This window comes from Macaca mulatta, chromosome 18, assembly GCF_049350105.2.
Source record: "Macaca mulatta isolate MMU2019108-1 chromosome 18, T2T-MMU8v2.0, whole genome shotgun sequence".
NCBI classification, from domain to species: Eukaryota; Metazoa; Chordata; class Mammalia; order Primates; family Cercopithecidae; genus Macaca; species Macaca mulatta.
This window is the reverse complement of record NC_133423.1, coordinates 41,469,024-41,483,169: the sequence shown is the minus strand read 5'-3', so window position 1 is coordinate 41,483,169 and position 14,146 is coordinate 41,469,024. Positions and strand designations below refer to the sequence as shown.

The 14,146-nt window shown below is 43.2% G+C and overlaps 1 protein-coding gene across 14 annotated transcripts in view; it reads right to left on the bottom strand.

Moving 5' to 3' along the window:
* Positions 1-14,146, bottom strand: part of MRO (maestro) — a 44,594-nt gene that overhangs the window by 16,350 nt on the left and 14,098 nt on the right. For 2 of the 14 annotated variants that reach the window (XM_015121977.3, XM_015121976.3), the window contains exons 1-3: positions 5,157-5,187; positions 2,502-2,650; positions 1,695-1,737 (exon numbers count right to left, since the gene is read on the bottom strand). The exons of 2 other annotated variants lie outside the window; for them this stretch is intronic. In XM_015121977.3, the coding sequence (XP_014977463.3) occupies positions 1,695-1,737; positions 2,502-2,646 (188 nt within the window). In that variant the 5' untranslated portion in view covers positions 2,647-2,650; positions 5,157-5,187. Of the gene's footprint in view, positions 1-1,694; positions 1,738-2,400; positions 2,651-5,156; positions 5,188-8,433; positions 8,568-11,009; positions 11,105-14,146 lie in introns of those variants that run through there. 10 more of the 14 variants (XM_077975459.1, XM_015121978.3, XM_077975465.1 and 7 more) reach the window with 7 other exon arrangements.

Below are 14,146 nucleotides of genomic sequence, written 5' to 3'. Positions count from 1 at the left end.
TGCTTGTTGGTGATTTATATCTTCTTTGGAGAAATTTCTATTCAAATCCTTTGCTCATTTTCCGTTGGGTTGTCTTTTTCTGAGTTGTAAGAATTCTTTATATATTCTGAATACTAGACCATTATCAGATATATGATTTACAAATATTCTAGCCCATTCTGTGGGCTGTCTTTTCACTTTCTGGATAATGTCCTTTGTGCACAAAAGTTTTGACGAAATTTGTGTATTTTTATTGTTCTTACTCATGCTTTTAGTGTTATATCTATGAATCCATTGCCACATCTAAGGTCATGAAGATTTACCCCTTTATGTTCTTTTAAGCATTTTATAGTTTTAGCCTTTCTATTTAGGTCATTGATCCATTTTGAGCTAATTTTTGTATATAATGTGTGGTAGGGGTTCAACCTCATTAGAACCATTGACTTGTATATGTTTTGTGTTTTATTTTTTTTAATAGGAGAAATGGCAGGCAAGCAGCTGCAGCCATTCTTAACCCCAGCTACCTTAGGATCACCTGAGGAACTTCTAAACATCCAGACCAAGTCTACCATTATCTCCAGAGAGGGGCCCAGGCATCAGTATTTTTTAAAGCCCACCAAGTAATTCCAGCAGGCAGTCACTGAACTACAGTGACCAGTGACCAACTGTCTTGGTTTTCCCAGGGCTGGGGAGCTTCCAGGGACATGGGACTTTCAGTCCTAAAGCTGGAAAAGTCCTGGCCAAACCAAGACACACTCCTCTCTGATACAACCTGACCCTTTTCAACAGCTGTACTTTGGAACATTCGACTTCCTTGATCTGGAGGTGCACGGGGACTTGATTTCTCTGCCGTCCTTGCCCCCCAGGTGGATTTGGTCAATGAAACCCCAGGTGGATTTGCTCCATTCCGGAGAGGTCCATGAAAACACTCCCTCACCCCATAACTTCCAGGACCTATATCTCCTTCATATCTGGCCAACAGGAATCTTCTCACCACTGCAAGGGGGAACCAAAATAAAACCCCAGAAAATTGCATCCCCACCAATTAGCGAGAGTTTCTCTTTCCATCAGTTACCTGGCTGAACCGAGATTCTCTGTTTGCTTCAAGGTATTCCCACAGGCTTCCTCATTAAACCAGTGGCTCTCACACTTCAGTGTGCATCGGAATCACCCAGCAGACTTGTTAAAACATTTTGATTGTTGAAACAGCAATCAAATTATGAACCCATGAAAGGGGGCAGTTTTGGTGGAAGGAGCTCAGGCAGTCCCTATGGTGATGGTTATGGATCTGGTAGTGGAAACAGTGGATATGGTAGCAAAAGGTTCTAAAAACAGCAGAAGAGGAGGCTGGGCACGGTGGCTCACACCTGTAATCCCAGCACTTTGGGAAGCCGAGGTGAGTGGATCACCTCAGGTCAGGAGTTCGAGACCAGTCTGGTCAACATGGTGAAACCCCATCTCTACTAAAAATACAAAAATTAGCTGGGCATGGTGGTGGGTGTCTGTAATCCCAGCTACTCGGGAGGCTGAGGCATAATAATCGCTTGAACCCGGGAGGCAGAGGTTGCAGTGAGCCGAGATCATGCCTCTGCACTCTAGCCTGGGGGATAGAGCGAGACTCTGTCTCCAAAAAAATAAAAAATAAAAACAGTGGTAAAGGGCTACAGTTCTTAGCAGGAGAAAGAAAGAGAAGTTTTGGGAAAGCAGCAAGTTACCTTGAAACAGTCATCCCAAATGCATTAGAAGAACTGTAAAAATCTGCCATGGAAGGAATGATGACACATAGTTAGAAAACTTACTGTAGCTTAAACAGAAAACCCTTCTTGTTCAGGACTGTCATAGTCACAGTTTGCAAAAAGTGCAGCTATTGATAATGCAATGTAGCATTGGCTAGATGCACATCCCTATGGTCTTTTATCTGCTGTAGCTTTTTCTTTTTCTTTTCATTACATCAGGTATATTGCCCTGTAAATTGTGGTAGTGGTTCCAAGAATAAAAAATTAAGGAATTTTTAACTTTTCAATATTTATATAGTTCAGTTTTTCCACATTTCTGAACACTTTAACAAAATACAGTTTTGAGGGTGTTTCCTTGTGAGTTAACAAATAAAGAAGACCATTGTGAATTACTATTTTGCATAAATTTTGCTAACGTTAACTGTAAAGAAACACCAGCTGACTTGCAGTTTAAGGGAATTCTATTCTCCCCATTTCCAAACCATGACCTGAATGGGTGCTGACATGTGGAGAGAATAGATATTTGTATGCTTGCAATGTCTGTTTTAGAAAAATAGGATTGGATATTTAAATTAGCATATTTATGAATTTAATAGCATTAAGATTACCTTCAAATGAAAAAACTCTCAAATTTCAAAATCAAAATAAAAGAAGCAAAACTCCCTCAAGCTGAGGGCCCACTCACCCAGGAGAGCACGGGCCTCATTATAAAACAGCTGGTATCTCTGTTCCAAGGCATAAGAAAATCATGCTTGAAGCTCCTTTCCATTGGGAAGGAAAACAAACCTGCTCCCCTGTTCTTTCCGCTTGACTTCTTTTCCAAGATTAGCATAACAGCTAAGGGCTTTAGCCAGCCAAGGCAGCTTCCCCAGGCTTCAGAAATCAAGCAGCCAGCCTCGCCTTCATAGGCGTAAGTAGAACTCAAGGTCATGCTCCTGTTCGGGGCAAAGTAAATGAGAACTGAGTGGCTCCACCTGGAAGATTCGATCTGTGGTTAGAGAAACTCACAGAGTTCCATCTGGAGCTCACTACCTCTTCTAGCAAACCCTGCCTCCCCAACACAAGAGAAAATCCGTGATGTCGTTTAATCTCACAGGTTGTCAGGGATCATCTCAATCTTGGGTGCGGGAAAAGTAAAGCATTTCTCAGTGTTGGCTGCGCCTTCTATATCAGAATTCCCCAGGGTACGTGTTATAAATTCCAAGCCAGAGATGGGTGCAGTGGCTCACACCTGTAATCCCAGCACTTTGGGAGGCTGAGCATCCCTTGAGCCCAGGAGTCCCAGGCTGCTGTAAGCCACGATTGCGCCACTGCACTCCAGCTGGGTTGACAGACCAAGATCCTGTCTCTAAAAAATAAAAATAAATAATAATAATAAACTCCAGGCCTGCCCCAGAACTATTGGATCCAAATCTCAGGGAGTGCTGGGCCTGAGCATTGCACTTTTTGTATATGGTGTCTGGCAATGCTACACACATGCTGATATAGAAGAACCTCTATCCTGGAAATTAAATAAACTCCGCTAGGCTGAGTCCATGCAGTAGTAGAAACCATGGAAGTCAGGGAGGGAGCTGGGGCTGAGGGATGAGAAAGGGAAGGAGGTCAGTGTCTATGCAGAGAACAAGAGATTGATACCATATGTTTGTGAAGCACTTTGAATTTCACTTTAAAAATAAAATTAAAATCACAGCAGCTGTTTGTCTATGATTTATGCAACTTTTCCAAGATGCTATTCTTCAGTTAAAAGTTTCCTTAAAAAATAAAACAAATTAGGAGTTAAATCAAGGTCACAAGGCCCCTCGCCAGAGCCTTGTGTTTCCTGTACTCGCAGCTTCTTAAAGGACTCCCCCCACCCCCACACCCTCCTTCTTGCCTGCAGTGCCTCCCTCCTTTCTAAAACATTAAGTCCTTTACGCCCAATCCAACAAAAACAAAAGGATCATTCTCATCTGTTGCAACACAGGATCTCAGAGAGGATCGTTTTAAACACACTGTGAATTAAGGTAGTATACAGATTCCAAGACTTCTTAGGGTGTTCTAACTCCTCCTCCAAGCCCACTCACCCGTACACTGACAGGCATTCTTTCCTAGGAGAATTACATTTTCTGGTGGGTTTCTATGGTCACCACACGTGCCTAGCCTTGTATAACCAAGACCAGGAGGTCACCTGGCCATTTGGAAGCCAAAGACACAGCTAGCTCTGCTTCTAGTTTTACTCATCTCTGCACGCATTCTTCAACCAATTCTTCTTCCTCTGGAACATACTCCTGAGTGAGCTATGTGCAGACCCCCTGATTTTCACCAACCCCAAGACCCCGGCTGGGACTTGTGTTCACTGCCATGTTGTGCTTATACCTGATCTCACTGAGGATATGTGGATTTGGGGTAACTTAGAAGACTGTTTTATGCTTTACACTGACTCCCATCTGCTTTTGCAAACTTGAATCATTCTGACTCAAAATATTAGATTTTTGGTCAATAATCCTTCTATTTAATGAAGCCAAAAGGTATATTATGAAGGCCAAAATTATAAAACACTTTGATTTTATCTCCTCATCTGTAAAATGAGCAGAAGAAACTGTTAGATTGCTTAAAAATCCTTCCAACACTGAACTTATAAATCACAATAGTAGGCTGAGTGTGGTGGCTCATGCCTATAAATCCCAGCATTTTGGGAGGCCGAGGCAGGCAGATTGCTTGAGATCAGGAGATCAAGACCAGCCTAGGCAACACGGTGAAACCCCGCCTCTACTAAAAATACAAAAATTAGCCAGACTTGGTGGTGCACACCTGTAGTCCCAGCTACTCAGGAGGCTGAGGCAGGAGAATCACTTGAACCCAGGAATCAGAGATTGCAGTGAGCCGAGATTGTGCCACTGCACCCCAGCTTGGGCAACAGAACAAGATCCTGTCTCAAAAAATAAAAATAAAAATAAATCGTCTTCATTTTAGAAAACAAGAAACTGGGGCTTAAAGTAATGTTGAACAATTAACTCAAAGTCAAAGAGTAGTGGCAGAGCAGATTTCAGGACTCTGAAAGCTATCCTTTCAGTCACTGTACTATAAGCCTAGGTTCAGCTCCCAGGCAATGTCCTGTGTGCTGAACCAGGGAAGACAGACCACATAGACATTTCAGTTTAAAGCGTCAATATCTTCCCTGAATCCCTGCCATTCTATTATATTGCTGACAGTAGAATGATCTATAATCCATCTACTGATCAATTAACATAGTTTGTGAAAAGCAAACAAAATCAGCTTCCTGGTCAACATTGCACACTTCAGTTTTACAAAGAGAACATTGCCAAACAGCTATCCCCTAAAGGTTGAACTCCCTCTGACACCGGTGACCAGAGTGACATTCCAGAAAGGTTTTGGGAACCCAAGTGCAGCCAGGACGCCTCCCGCTGCATCTGGGCTGCCCCGGCCAACAGGGTCCCTTACCTGCGGCTCCTGCAGGCGGCTGCCACGTGATGAACCGGAGCCCGTTCCTGACTCGGGAGGGCTGCTTTTCTTTCCGGGCAGTGGCCAAATGTGATGACTCGGCTAAATTTTCCCAGCCCTGAATTCCTAACATACAAGAAGCGAAATTAGGAGGTGACGCAGGGTCTGTTCAGGATAGCGGGTCGGCACAGAGTGATGGAAAGTGAGAATCAAAAAAGAGGGGAAAGTCAAAGTTTATAGAGTATTGGGGCGGGAGTGGGAATTGTTCTGGAATGAAACCGACAAGAATACTATGGGCTGGCACAAGCATCACTTGCGCCCTTTGCTTCCCCACGCCATGCTGAGGTGTTTTTCCTTCTCCTTGCTGTGATATCCCCCGTCATTCTTCCCTCATGTCAGCCTGACCCACACTTTCTGCAGAAATTCTGTAGACAGCACTTCTGGGGACCTTCCCTCTGCACCAAACAAAACGGCCCTGTCAAGGCCCGTTCCCCCTGCGGCCGCGAGATGGCGGCATGACTCAATGGACGGGTTCCAGGCGGCCTCTGCACAGAGATGCCGCCGTGGCTGCCTCCTTCCTTACATAATCCTGTTAAGAGCGCATTTAATCTAAGGATGGGACACTGTGTTCCATGCCAGGCAGACTCATCGTGACTGACTGTTGCACCAACAACAAGAGCTTTAACCGCTGATGTCCCTTCCTGCTCAAGAAACACCATATGTCCTGAAAGGAGCGATTTAAGCTCTCAAAATGATTTGTTGGTAAAAAGTAAAGCAAAATTAAAATCAGGGAATTACAGCACCTGCAGAATTTAGGAGCCTCTCTCCCTCATCATCCCTTCTTCCCCGGACTCTCCAACCATGTGCATAAATCTATTTATCAATAATTAGTTATCGTCTCGCTCTGCCTTGGGTCATATGGAAAATATGTCCTAACAGAAAAAAAGAACAGTTATATTTTCGAAGATGGAGGGGCTTATTGTTATGCTAATAGATAATGAAAACTTCTATGTGCCAAATGTTGGGATAAATATTACATAGACTATCTCATTCAATTGTTACATCAAACCGAAAGTTAATACTCCTACTATAGTCTCCATTTTAAGGCTGGAGAAACTGAGGCACAGGGAGATTACCTTGACAAAGGTCATGCAGTTAATTCATGGCAGAGTTAAAATTCAGCCACAGGCAGGCTAATGTGAGAGCCTGGACTCAGCCATGATGCTATGCAGTGGACTGGTCTAGAAAACCCAATGAGGAGATAAGCAGAAAAATATAAACCAGAGAACTATGTCAGAGTGGAATATGAAAGAAAAAAGGCAGAAAGAAAGAAAATCGATGCTGCTGAGAAAATAAGAAGAATGAGGCTAAAACATCACCCTTTTCAGATTAAGTTACAAGGGCACCACTGTGACATTTGAGGACACAATTTCAATAGAGTGATAGAGAAAGGAAGCTAGACTGCAAAACTAAGGGGCTATGAGGAAAGAGGAAATTGAGATGTCTTGCTGCAAAAGGAAAGCAATAAATAGACTAGAAGAGACAGCAAGGTCAGGCAAAAGCATTTTGGTTTTCTTGTGTGCTTTTTAAAATGGAATAAAGCCTGGGCTTGTTTGAAAGTGGTTGCAAGGGAGCCCTAATATGTGGGTGGTACCGAGTAGTGGTAATAGGAAGAGGTGGAGGGGGGCATCAAGGGCACAAAGGAAAGGGTTAGCTCTGGAGGAGAAAGAAAGGTGGCTGCCTCTGTCTGCAACTGGGAGACAGCCACAGAGATGAAGATACATCAACACGAAACTGAGAGGAATGGGCGAGTTCAATTCTTCCAAAATAGCTTTAATCTTTTCAGTAAAACCAGAGTGAGGTTATCGGCCAAGAGTGAGAATGAGGTTTATATGGCCATAATCTATATACTGAACTAATCCATGTAGTGCTTAGAATGACCAAAAAGGTAATAAGATTATCCAAAGAACAGAGGAGACTAGAGAAGGGAAGTCTGAAGTATGACTGTAAAGATTCTCTGCAGAATCTCCTTTGTGAATCAAAACTGAAATTGACATCCCCTCCTCCCCTGGAACAGAAACACAACAGGCACGCTATTAATAATCCCTTGTGTCTAAAGTTTCTTTGTATTCAAGTTTTAAGACATTTCACAGAGAAATAGTATCTTCTCTACTGCTAAATAGGAGAACTACTATGCAGATAAATTTTCCAGTTTGGCTTAAAACTACAAAGAAAATCAGGGCCAGAACTGGAATTGATGTCCAGGAGCCTCTCTGATACTTGCACAGTGCTGCCTTCAGCTCTACTAAACAATTCTCATAGAGGGCCTGGATGCAGCTAACTGCCCCTAGAGAATCCCAGACACAGCACAAACATGGGAAGCATCAAAATCAACTCATGATGCCCACAAGAGTCTAAGATTCTCCTTATGTGGCCCTGGGTCACAGTACTGTTCTTTGGAAATTAGAGGGCAAGTTTGATAACTTGATTGCAACATATTTGTATACCGATAACACGATGTCTTTAAAAGAACACACCATAATTATTTAATGTAAGGGTTTAATGACTCTATTTTCATTCTCAATTAACGTTTCCTTATTGCCAGAAGTACACTGGGGCTGACACAATTGGAAAAAGCAAAGAGGGTAATTATTTAGCCTGCATTACTGATGAAAAGGGCAACAGGCAAAGCTAAAGCAATCCACAATTCACCTTCTGTTTAGACGCAGATAAGGACAAAAGAGAGTCACCAATCAAAATGGTTTATCTTCAGTTTCAGGACTTTCAGAAGCACTTCCCTGTGTGTGTGCATGCATAATGTGTAATCAGGAAATTTATCTTTTTTATTTCATTTCTTTTTTTTTTTTAAATGAGACAGAGTCTCACTCTGTCACCCAGGCTGGAGTGCAGTGGGGGTATCTTGGCTCACTGCAACCTCCTCCTCCCAGGTTCAAGTGATTCTCATGCTTCAGCCTACCGAGTAGCTGGGACTACAGGCGCCTGCCACCACCCCAGCTAATTTTTGTGTTTTTGAAAGAGACGGGGTTTCACCATGTTGGCCAGACTGGTCTCCAACCCCTGACCTCAGGTGATCTGCCCGCCTCTGGGATTACAGGCATGAGCCACCGCGCCCTGCCAGGAAATTTATCTTAAAGGGAGAGATTTAAGTTTCCTCCCTCTCGTCTTCTTTCAGGAAATACATCCCCCGCACCCCGCCCTCCAGCTAAGTGAAACCCTCTCTTGATTTTCACTTCTAAAAAGAAATAAAATCAGCCACCTCCTTAGCCACAGGTTGTGATTACCAGCTTCTCTTTCTTTCTTTCTTCCAGTGTTTACTGAGATCCTGCTTCCATGGAGGCAGAGTGCTCGGCAGGTGGGGCCAACACTCACACTGCGCTCTCCAGGAGAATCGACCAGCAGCGGACTTGGGACTGGGGCTTATGTGCCCACAGCGCAAGGCAGGAATTGATAAGAGCCAAGGAGAGGAGGTGATAATGAGTCAAAGGGCAGTCACTAGGGAAAACCCTTCGTAGAGGATGGAGCATCCACTCCTGTGCTTAGTGAAACCAGTTAGACAGAGATGAGAAACGCCTCCGAGGAGGCAGGCCCAGCGAGAACACGAGGCCATGAAAGCACGCCAGCTAGCCACCCCGATGAGCCACCTAACCTGACTCCTCCACAATCCACTCGCCTCCAAGGTGGACAGCCTTGGGAGACCCTTCCCAAACTTCATGCCACATTTGCTTCCCACTCCTCTACCTATGCGTTATAATCTAAAAACACAGGTATTTTGGCTGCTAGTCTTTGCATGAAATAGATGCTGCAGGAAGAAGTTTTGGGGTTTATCCCTCGGCTTCAAATACCCTCCAGCACATGGAGACAGGAGTGCCCCATGGCCCAGGTCTCCTCACGCCCAGATGCAGTTCTCCAAAGTCTGTAAACAGTAAGCTGTCTCATCCAACCCTCCATCTGGCTGTTATGCCTTCCGTTTTCTCTATTTTATTTCTTGGTAGTTACTATTGGTGCCAGAATGCGAGAAAAAATTCAAGCTCTTTCTGTAGCCTCTTGGCCTGGGGTAATCTCTGAAAATGATTTGCCTATCCCTTGACTCAGAAAACTCCACAAAATCATGCAAACCAAGGCGTTCAAATCTTTATGTTACCTTTAAGAACACCCATGTAACTGTGCAGGCCATCAAGGTATACATACCCCAAAAAACACCAAGTACCTGAAAGATGTCACTTTTCAGAGGCACTGTGTGCCTTTCCATCATTACAAAGGTGGAGCTGGCGTGTGTGCCCAGGCCAAACCATGGGGCTGGACGCAGGCTTCATGACCCAAAAAAAGTGTCGAATTTTTGCTGCATGTGCTTAAAAATGCAGAGAGCAATGCTGAACTGCAGGGTTTAGATGTAGATTCTTGGATCATCGAGCACATTCAGTTGAACAAAGCCAAGATGTACACCATATTTACAGAGCTCATGGTCAGATTAACCCATATGAGAGATCCCTCTGCTACATGGAGATGATCTTCGCTGAAAAGGAACAAATTGTTTCTAAACCAGAAGAGATATTTACACACAAGAAAAAGGCATCCCACAAGAAACTGAAGAAACAACACAGCCTAGGAATACATTCAGTATAAGATAATTGCAAATAATAGTTTAGCCAGGCATGGTGGCTCACGCCTGTAATCCAAACACTTTGGGAGACTGAGGCAGGAAGATCTCTTGAGCCTAGGAGTTTGAGACCAGCCTAGGCAGCATAGGGAGACCCCCATCTCTATAGTTAAAAAAAAAAATTTGTAATTACCCAGGCAAGGTGGCATGTACCTGTGGTCCTAGCTACTTAGGAGGCTAAGGCAGGAGGATTGCTTGAGCTCAGGAGGTCAAGGCTAAAGTGAGACATGATTGTGTCACTGCACTCCAGCCTGGGTGATAGAACAAGACATTGCCTTTTCTTTTCTTTTTTTCTTTTCTTGTTTTTCTTGAGACAGAGTCTTGCTCTGTCACCCAGGCTGGAGTGCAGTGGTGTGCTGTCGGCTCACTGTAACCTCTGCCTCCCAGGTTCAAGCAATTCTCCTGCCTTAGCCTCCCGAGTAGCTGGGACTACAGGTGCGTGCCACCATGCTCGCCTAATTTTTTGTATTTTTAGTAGAGGTGGGGTTTCACCATGTTGACCAGGCTGGTCTCAATCTCCTAACCTTGTGATCCAGCCACCTTGGCCTACCAAAGTGCTGGGATTATAGGCGTGAGCCACCACATTCAGCCAAGACACTGTCTTTTTAAAAAAAAGTTTAAAAAAAAAAAAGGCCAGGAGTAGCGGCTCACGCCTATAATCCCCACACATTGGGAGGCCAACACAGGAGGATCACCTGAGGTCAGGAGTTCAAGATCAGCCTGGCCAACGTGGTGAAACCCCATCTCTGCTAAAAATACAAAAATTAGTCAGGTATGATGGTGCATGCCTGTTATTCCAGTTACTTCGGAGGCTGAGGCAGGAGAATCACTTGAACCTGGGAGGCAGAGGTCGCAGTGAGCCAAGATCACACCACTGCACTCCACTCCAGCCTGGGCCACAAGAGTGAGACTCCATCTCAAAAAATAAAAAATAAACAAATAAAAATTAAATTAAATTAAAATTTAAAAAAAAGTTCAAGTTTAAATGCCTTTCCTACCTGAGATATTAATTACTCCCATACCATCACCAACACCCCACTTCCAAAAGGTAATTGTGAACTTCTGTAAACATTTTTCAGTTGAACTGGTTAAGTCTTTAGCAATCAATCAACTGTGTTGAACTACAATGTCTAGCAGAATCAGTTGAATCCTGAAACTGTTCTGTGCTGTCTTACCTGAGCTAGGCAATGAGGAGCACAGCGTGGCTAGCTTCTCGCTCTGTGCTTATCCTGATGAAGGGTGAATATGAATCAGCCTAGAAGCATCTCTGTCCTTTAAACAAGCTTGCAGTGAACAATAAACCACATTTTGTCCTTGAGGATGAAACATAGGCCAGATTAGAGTTTTATCACAAGAAAGAAATACATAATAAGGCCTCTGCTATCTGCCCCTGATAATTGCTAATGATACATTCTAAATGATGCAGTTTTGCAAACTTCTAAGATTCTCACGTTACATTTCCTATTTGTGCAAGGGCCCAGCGAGAAAGCTATACATGTTTTATTGTGGAAGAGAACAGAATCAGTAAACAGCACCATGAGACGTCAAACCAATCCTGCAGACAACACTGCCTATGATCTCTGCTCTTAACACCTCAAAGTCTTCTTAGGCTATTTGTCATTTTCTCCTCTCAACCTTGGAAAGGGGGTCATTCGTGTGCTTCTTTGACATATGGGGAAACTTGGGGGATTGGGGAAGAGTGAGTGGGGAACTTTCCCCAAAGTCTCAAAGCTAGGTGAAAGGGTTGGGATCTAAATGTTTGGCTTCCTCTTGAGCTTTATCCAGCCAGAGTTATTCTATGGATTCTGCCTTTCGCCTCTAAAGGCAGATTCTTATTCCCATGGGCTTCCTTCCTCCCACTTTTTAAAAAATCTTTTCTCAACTTGTTTTCTTCTCTGCCCCCCCCACCCCCACCTGCCTTGTTTCTATTTTAAGTTTGTTTTGAGCATTGCTTAACATATTCCTTCCTCTTGAACTAACCATAGTCTTAACATTCCACGGCTTGTCCTTCAATTTTACACTTACAGTAGAATCCAGTCAAATCCCACAAAGCGACAAACCTGTAGGCATTTTATGATGAGAATCATGAGTAGCCATTTTCTGATGAGACTGGGAGTGATGTCAGGCACAATGTGACCAATAAAACAATAAACCCATGCCCGAAAGTGCTTTACCATGCCTGCTGCTGTCATAAAGATCCAGTCTATTACTGGAACCATTGACTCTTCCTTTTGAGATTGAAGAAGACTCTAAGAGTAGAACCTTTTTTTTTATATACCCCACAACAGATACATTGCAACAATCCTGCCTTTGATCCTATAATACCAGCTTCCCACAACTCCATCACAGCATTACTGCACCTTTCCCATTATTGTTCATTTAATTTCTCCAGTAAAGAACAAAAGAACAGCCAGGCACAAGAGGTCACACCTATAATCCCAACAATTTGGGAGGCCAAGGGGGAGGGCGGGTCACCTGAGGTCAAGAGTTCGAGACCAGCCTGGCCAACAAGGCAAAACCTCATCTCTACTAAAAATACAAAAATGAGCCAGGCGTGGTGGCATGCGCCTGTTGTCCCAGCTACTGGGGAGGCTGAGGTGGGAGAATCACTTGAACATGAGAGAATCACTTGAACCCAGTAGAAGGAGGTTGCAGTGAGCCAAGATTGTGCCACCGCACTCCAGCCTGGGCAACAGAGTGAGACTCCATCTCAGAAAAAAAAAAAAAAGAACAAAAGCAAACATTTTTATCAACATATATATGTTCAGGAACCAACTATGCAGGTTTCAGGTGCCCTGCAACTAGAGCAGATTATTTTCTCTCCTGCTGGCATCCAATCCTTCAAGGAACTGTGCATTAGATCATCCCTAGAAAGGAAAGGAAAATAGGTAACATGCAAATTACCTGACTTTCTCATTGGGAATTTTTGGGGAGGTAGCTTTTGGCTATTCCTGTTCTCATTCTTTCTTACAACCTCAGGCAAATAAAAGTTGACCATGACTTAAAACAACACAGTATGTTTTAGATCTTAGAAATCAATCCCTATTATCTGTTAAAAATCAATCTCTCTTGGTACAACCATTTTGGAGAGAAAGTTGACAATATTTTATCAAAAGTGCATGTGCATATGCCTCATATGCCTTCTTTTTTTTTTTTAAGGCAACTCCTGAGCAGCTGGGATTACAGGAATGCACCACCACGCCTGGCTAATTTTTATATTTGTACTAGAGACAGGCTTTTGCCGAACTCCTGAGTTTGAGTTTCATCTCAAACTCCTGACCTCAGATGATCCACATGCCTCGGCCTCCCAAAGTACAGGCGTGAGCCACCATGCCTGGCCGCGTTATGCCCTTTGACTCAGTTGTTCTGTTAATATTGATTTACCCAGGGCCATGGTGATTTTGTTCAAATTAGAATAAAATATCTCCTCATCAAGAGATTTTATGTCTATCTGCCAGAAAAGTATCATAATAACTATTTAAATTTATGATGTCTACAAACCGAATGGTGCCCTCATAGAGAAGGCACTTTATGCAATGTACAACTTATGTCACTGTATGTAACGGCCCAGTGACCTCATGAATTCATACAAAAGATGATATCGAGTTATATGTAAAAGGGTATTCATTGAAGGGTATTCTTTGTAACAGCAAAATAAATTATCACAAATGTCCACCAGCAGGGCACAGTGTACACAAATACAGAATACCTTTATACAATAGAATACTAGGAAGCATTATAAAAAGAATATGGGAAGATCTATACTGTACACACTGATAATGAAAACATGTTCAAAGTTTATTAAATGAAACGAGCAAGGTTTAAAATAAAATATATTATAATTCAATGTTTCTACATTTCAAAAAGAAAAAGATGCTGGTACATAGCCCTTTTTTCTGAAAAGACACTTAAGAAATTATTAACAGGAACCTTCTAGGAAGAGAGTAATTGGGTGAAGAAGGAAGCTTTTAGTTCAAATGTTTACCTTTCTATGTGATTTGAATTTTCTCACTGAAAGCATTTATTATTTTCATTTTTTTTTTTTTTTTTTGAGATGGAGTTTTACTCTTGTCGCCCAGGCTGGAGTGATCTCAGCTCACTGCAACCTCTGGGTTCAAGCAATTCTCCTGCCTCAGCCTTCCGAGTAACTGTGATTACAGGCATGTGGCACCATGCCCGGCTAATTTTTCTATTATTAGTAGAGATGGGGTTCCACTGTGTCGGCCAAGCTTGTATCGTACTCCTGATCTCAGGTGATCCGCCTGCCTCGGCCTCCCAAAGTGCTGGGATTACAGGTGTCTCAAAAAAGCAA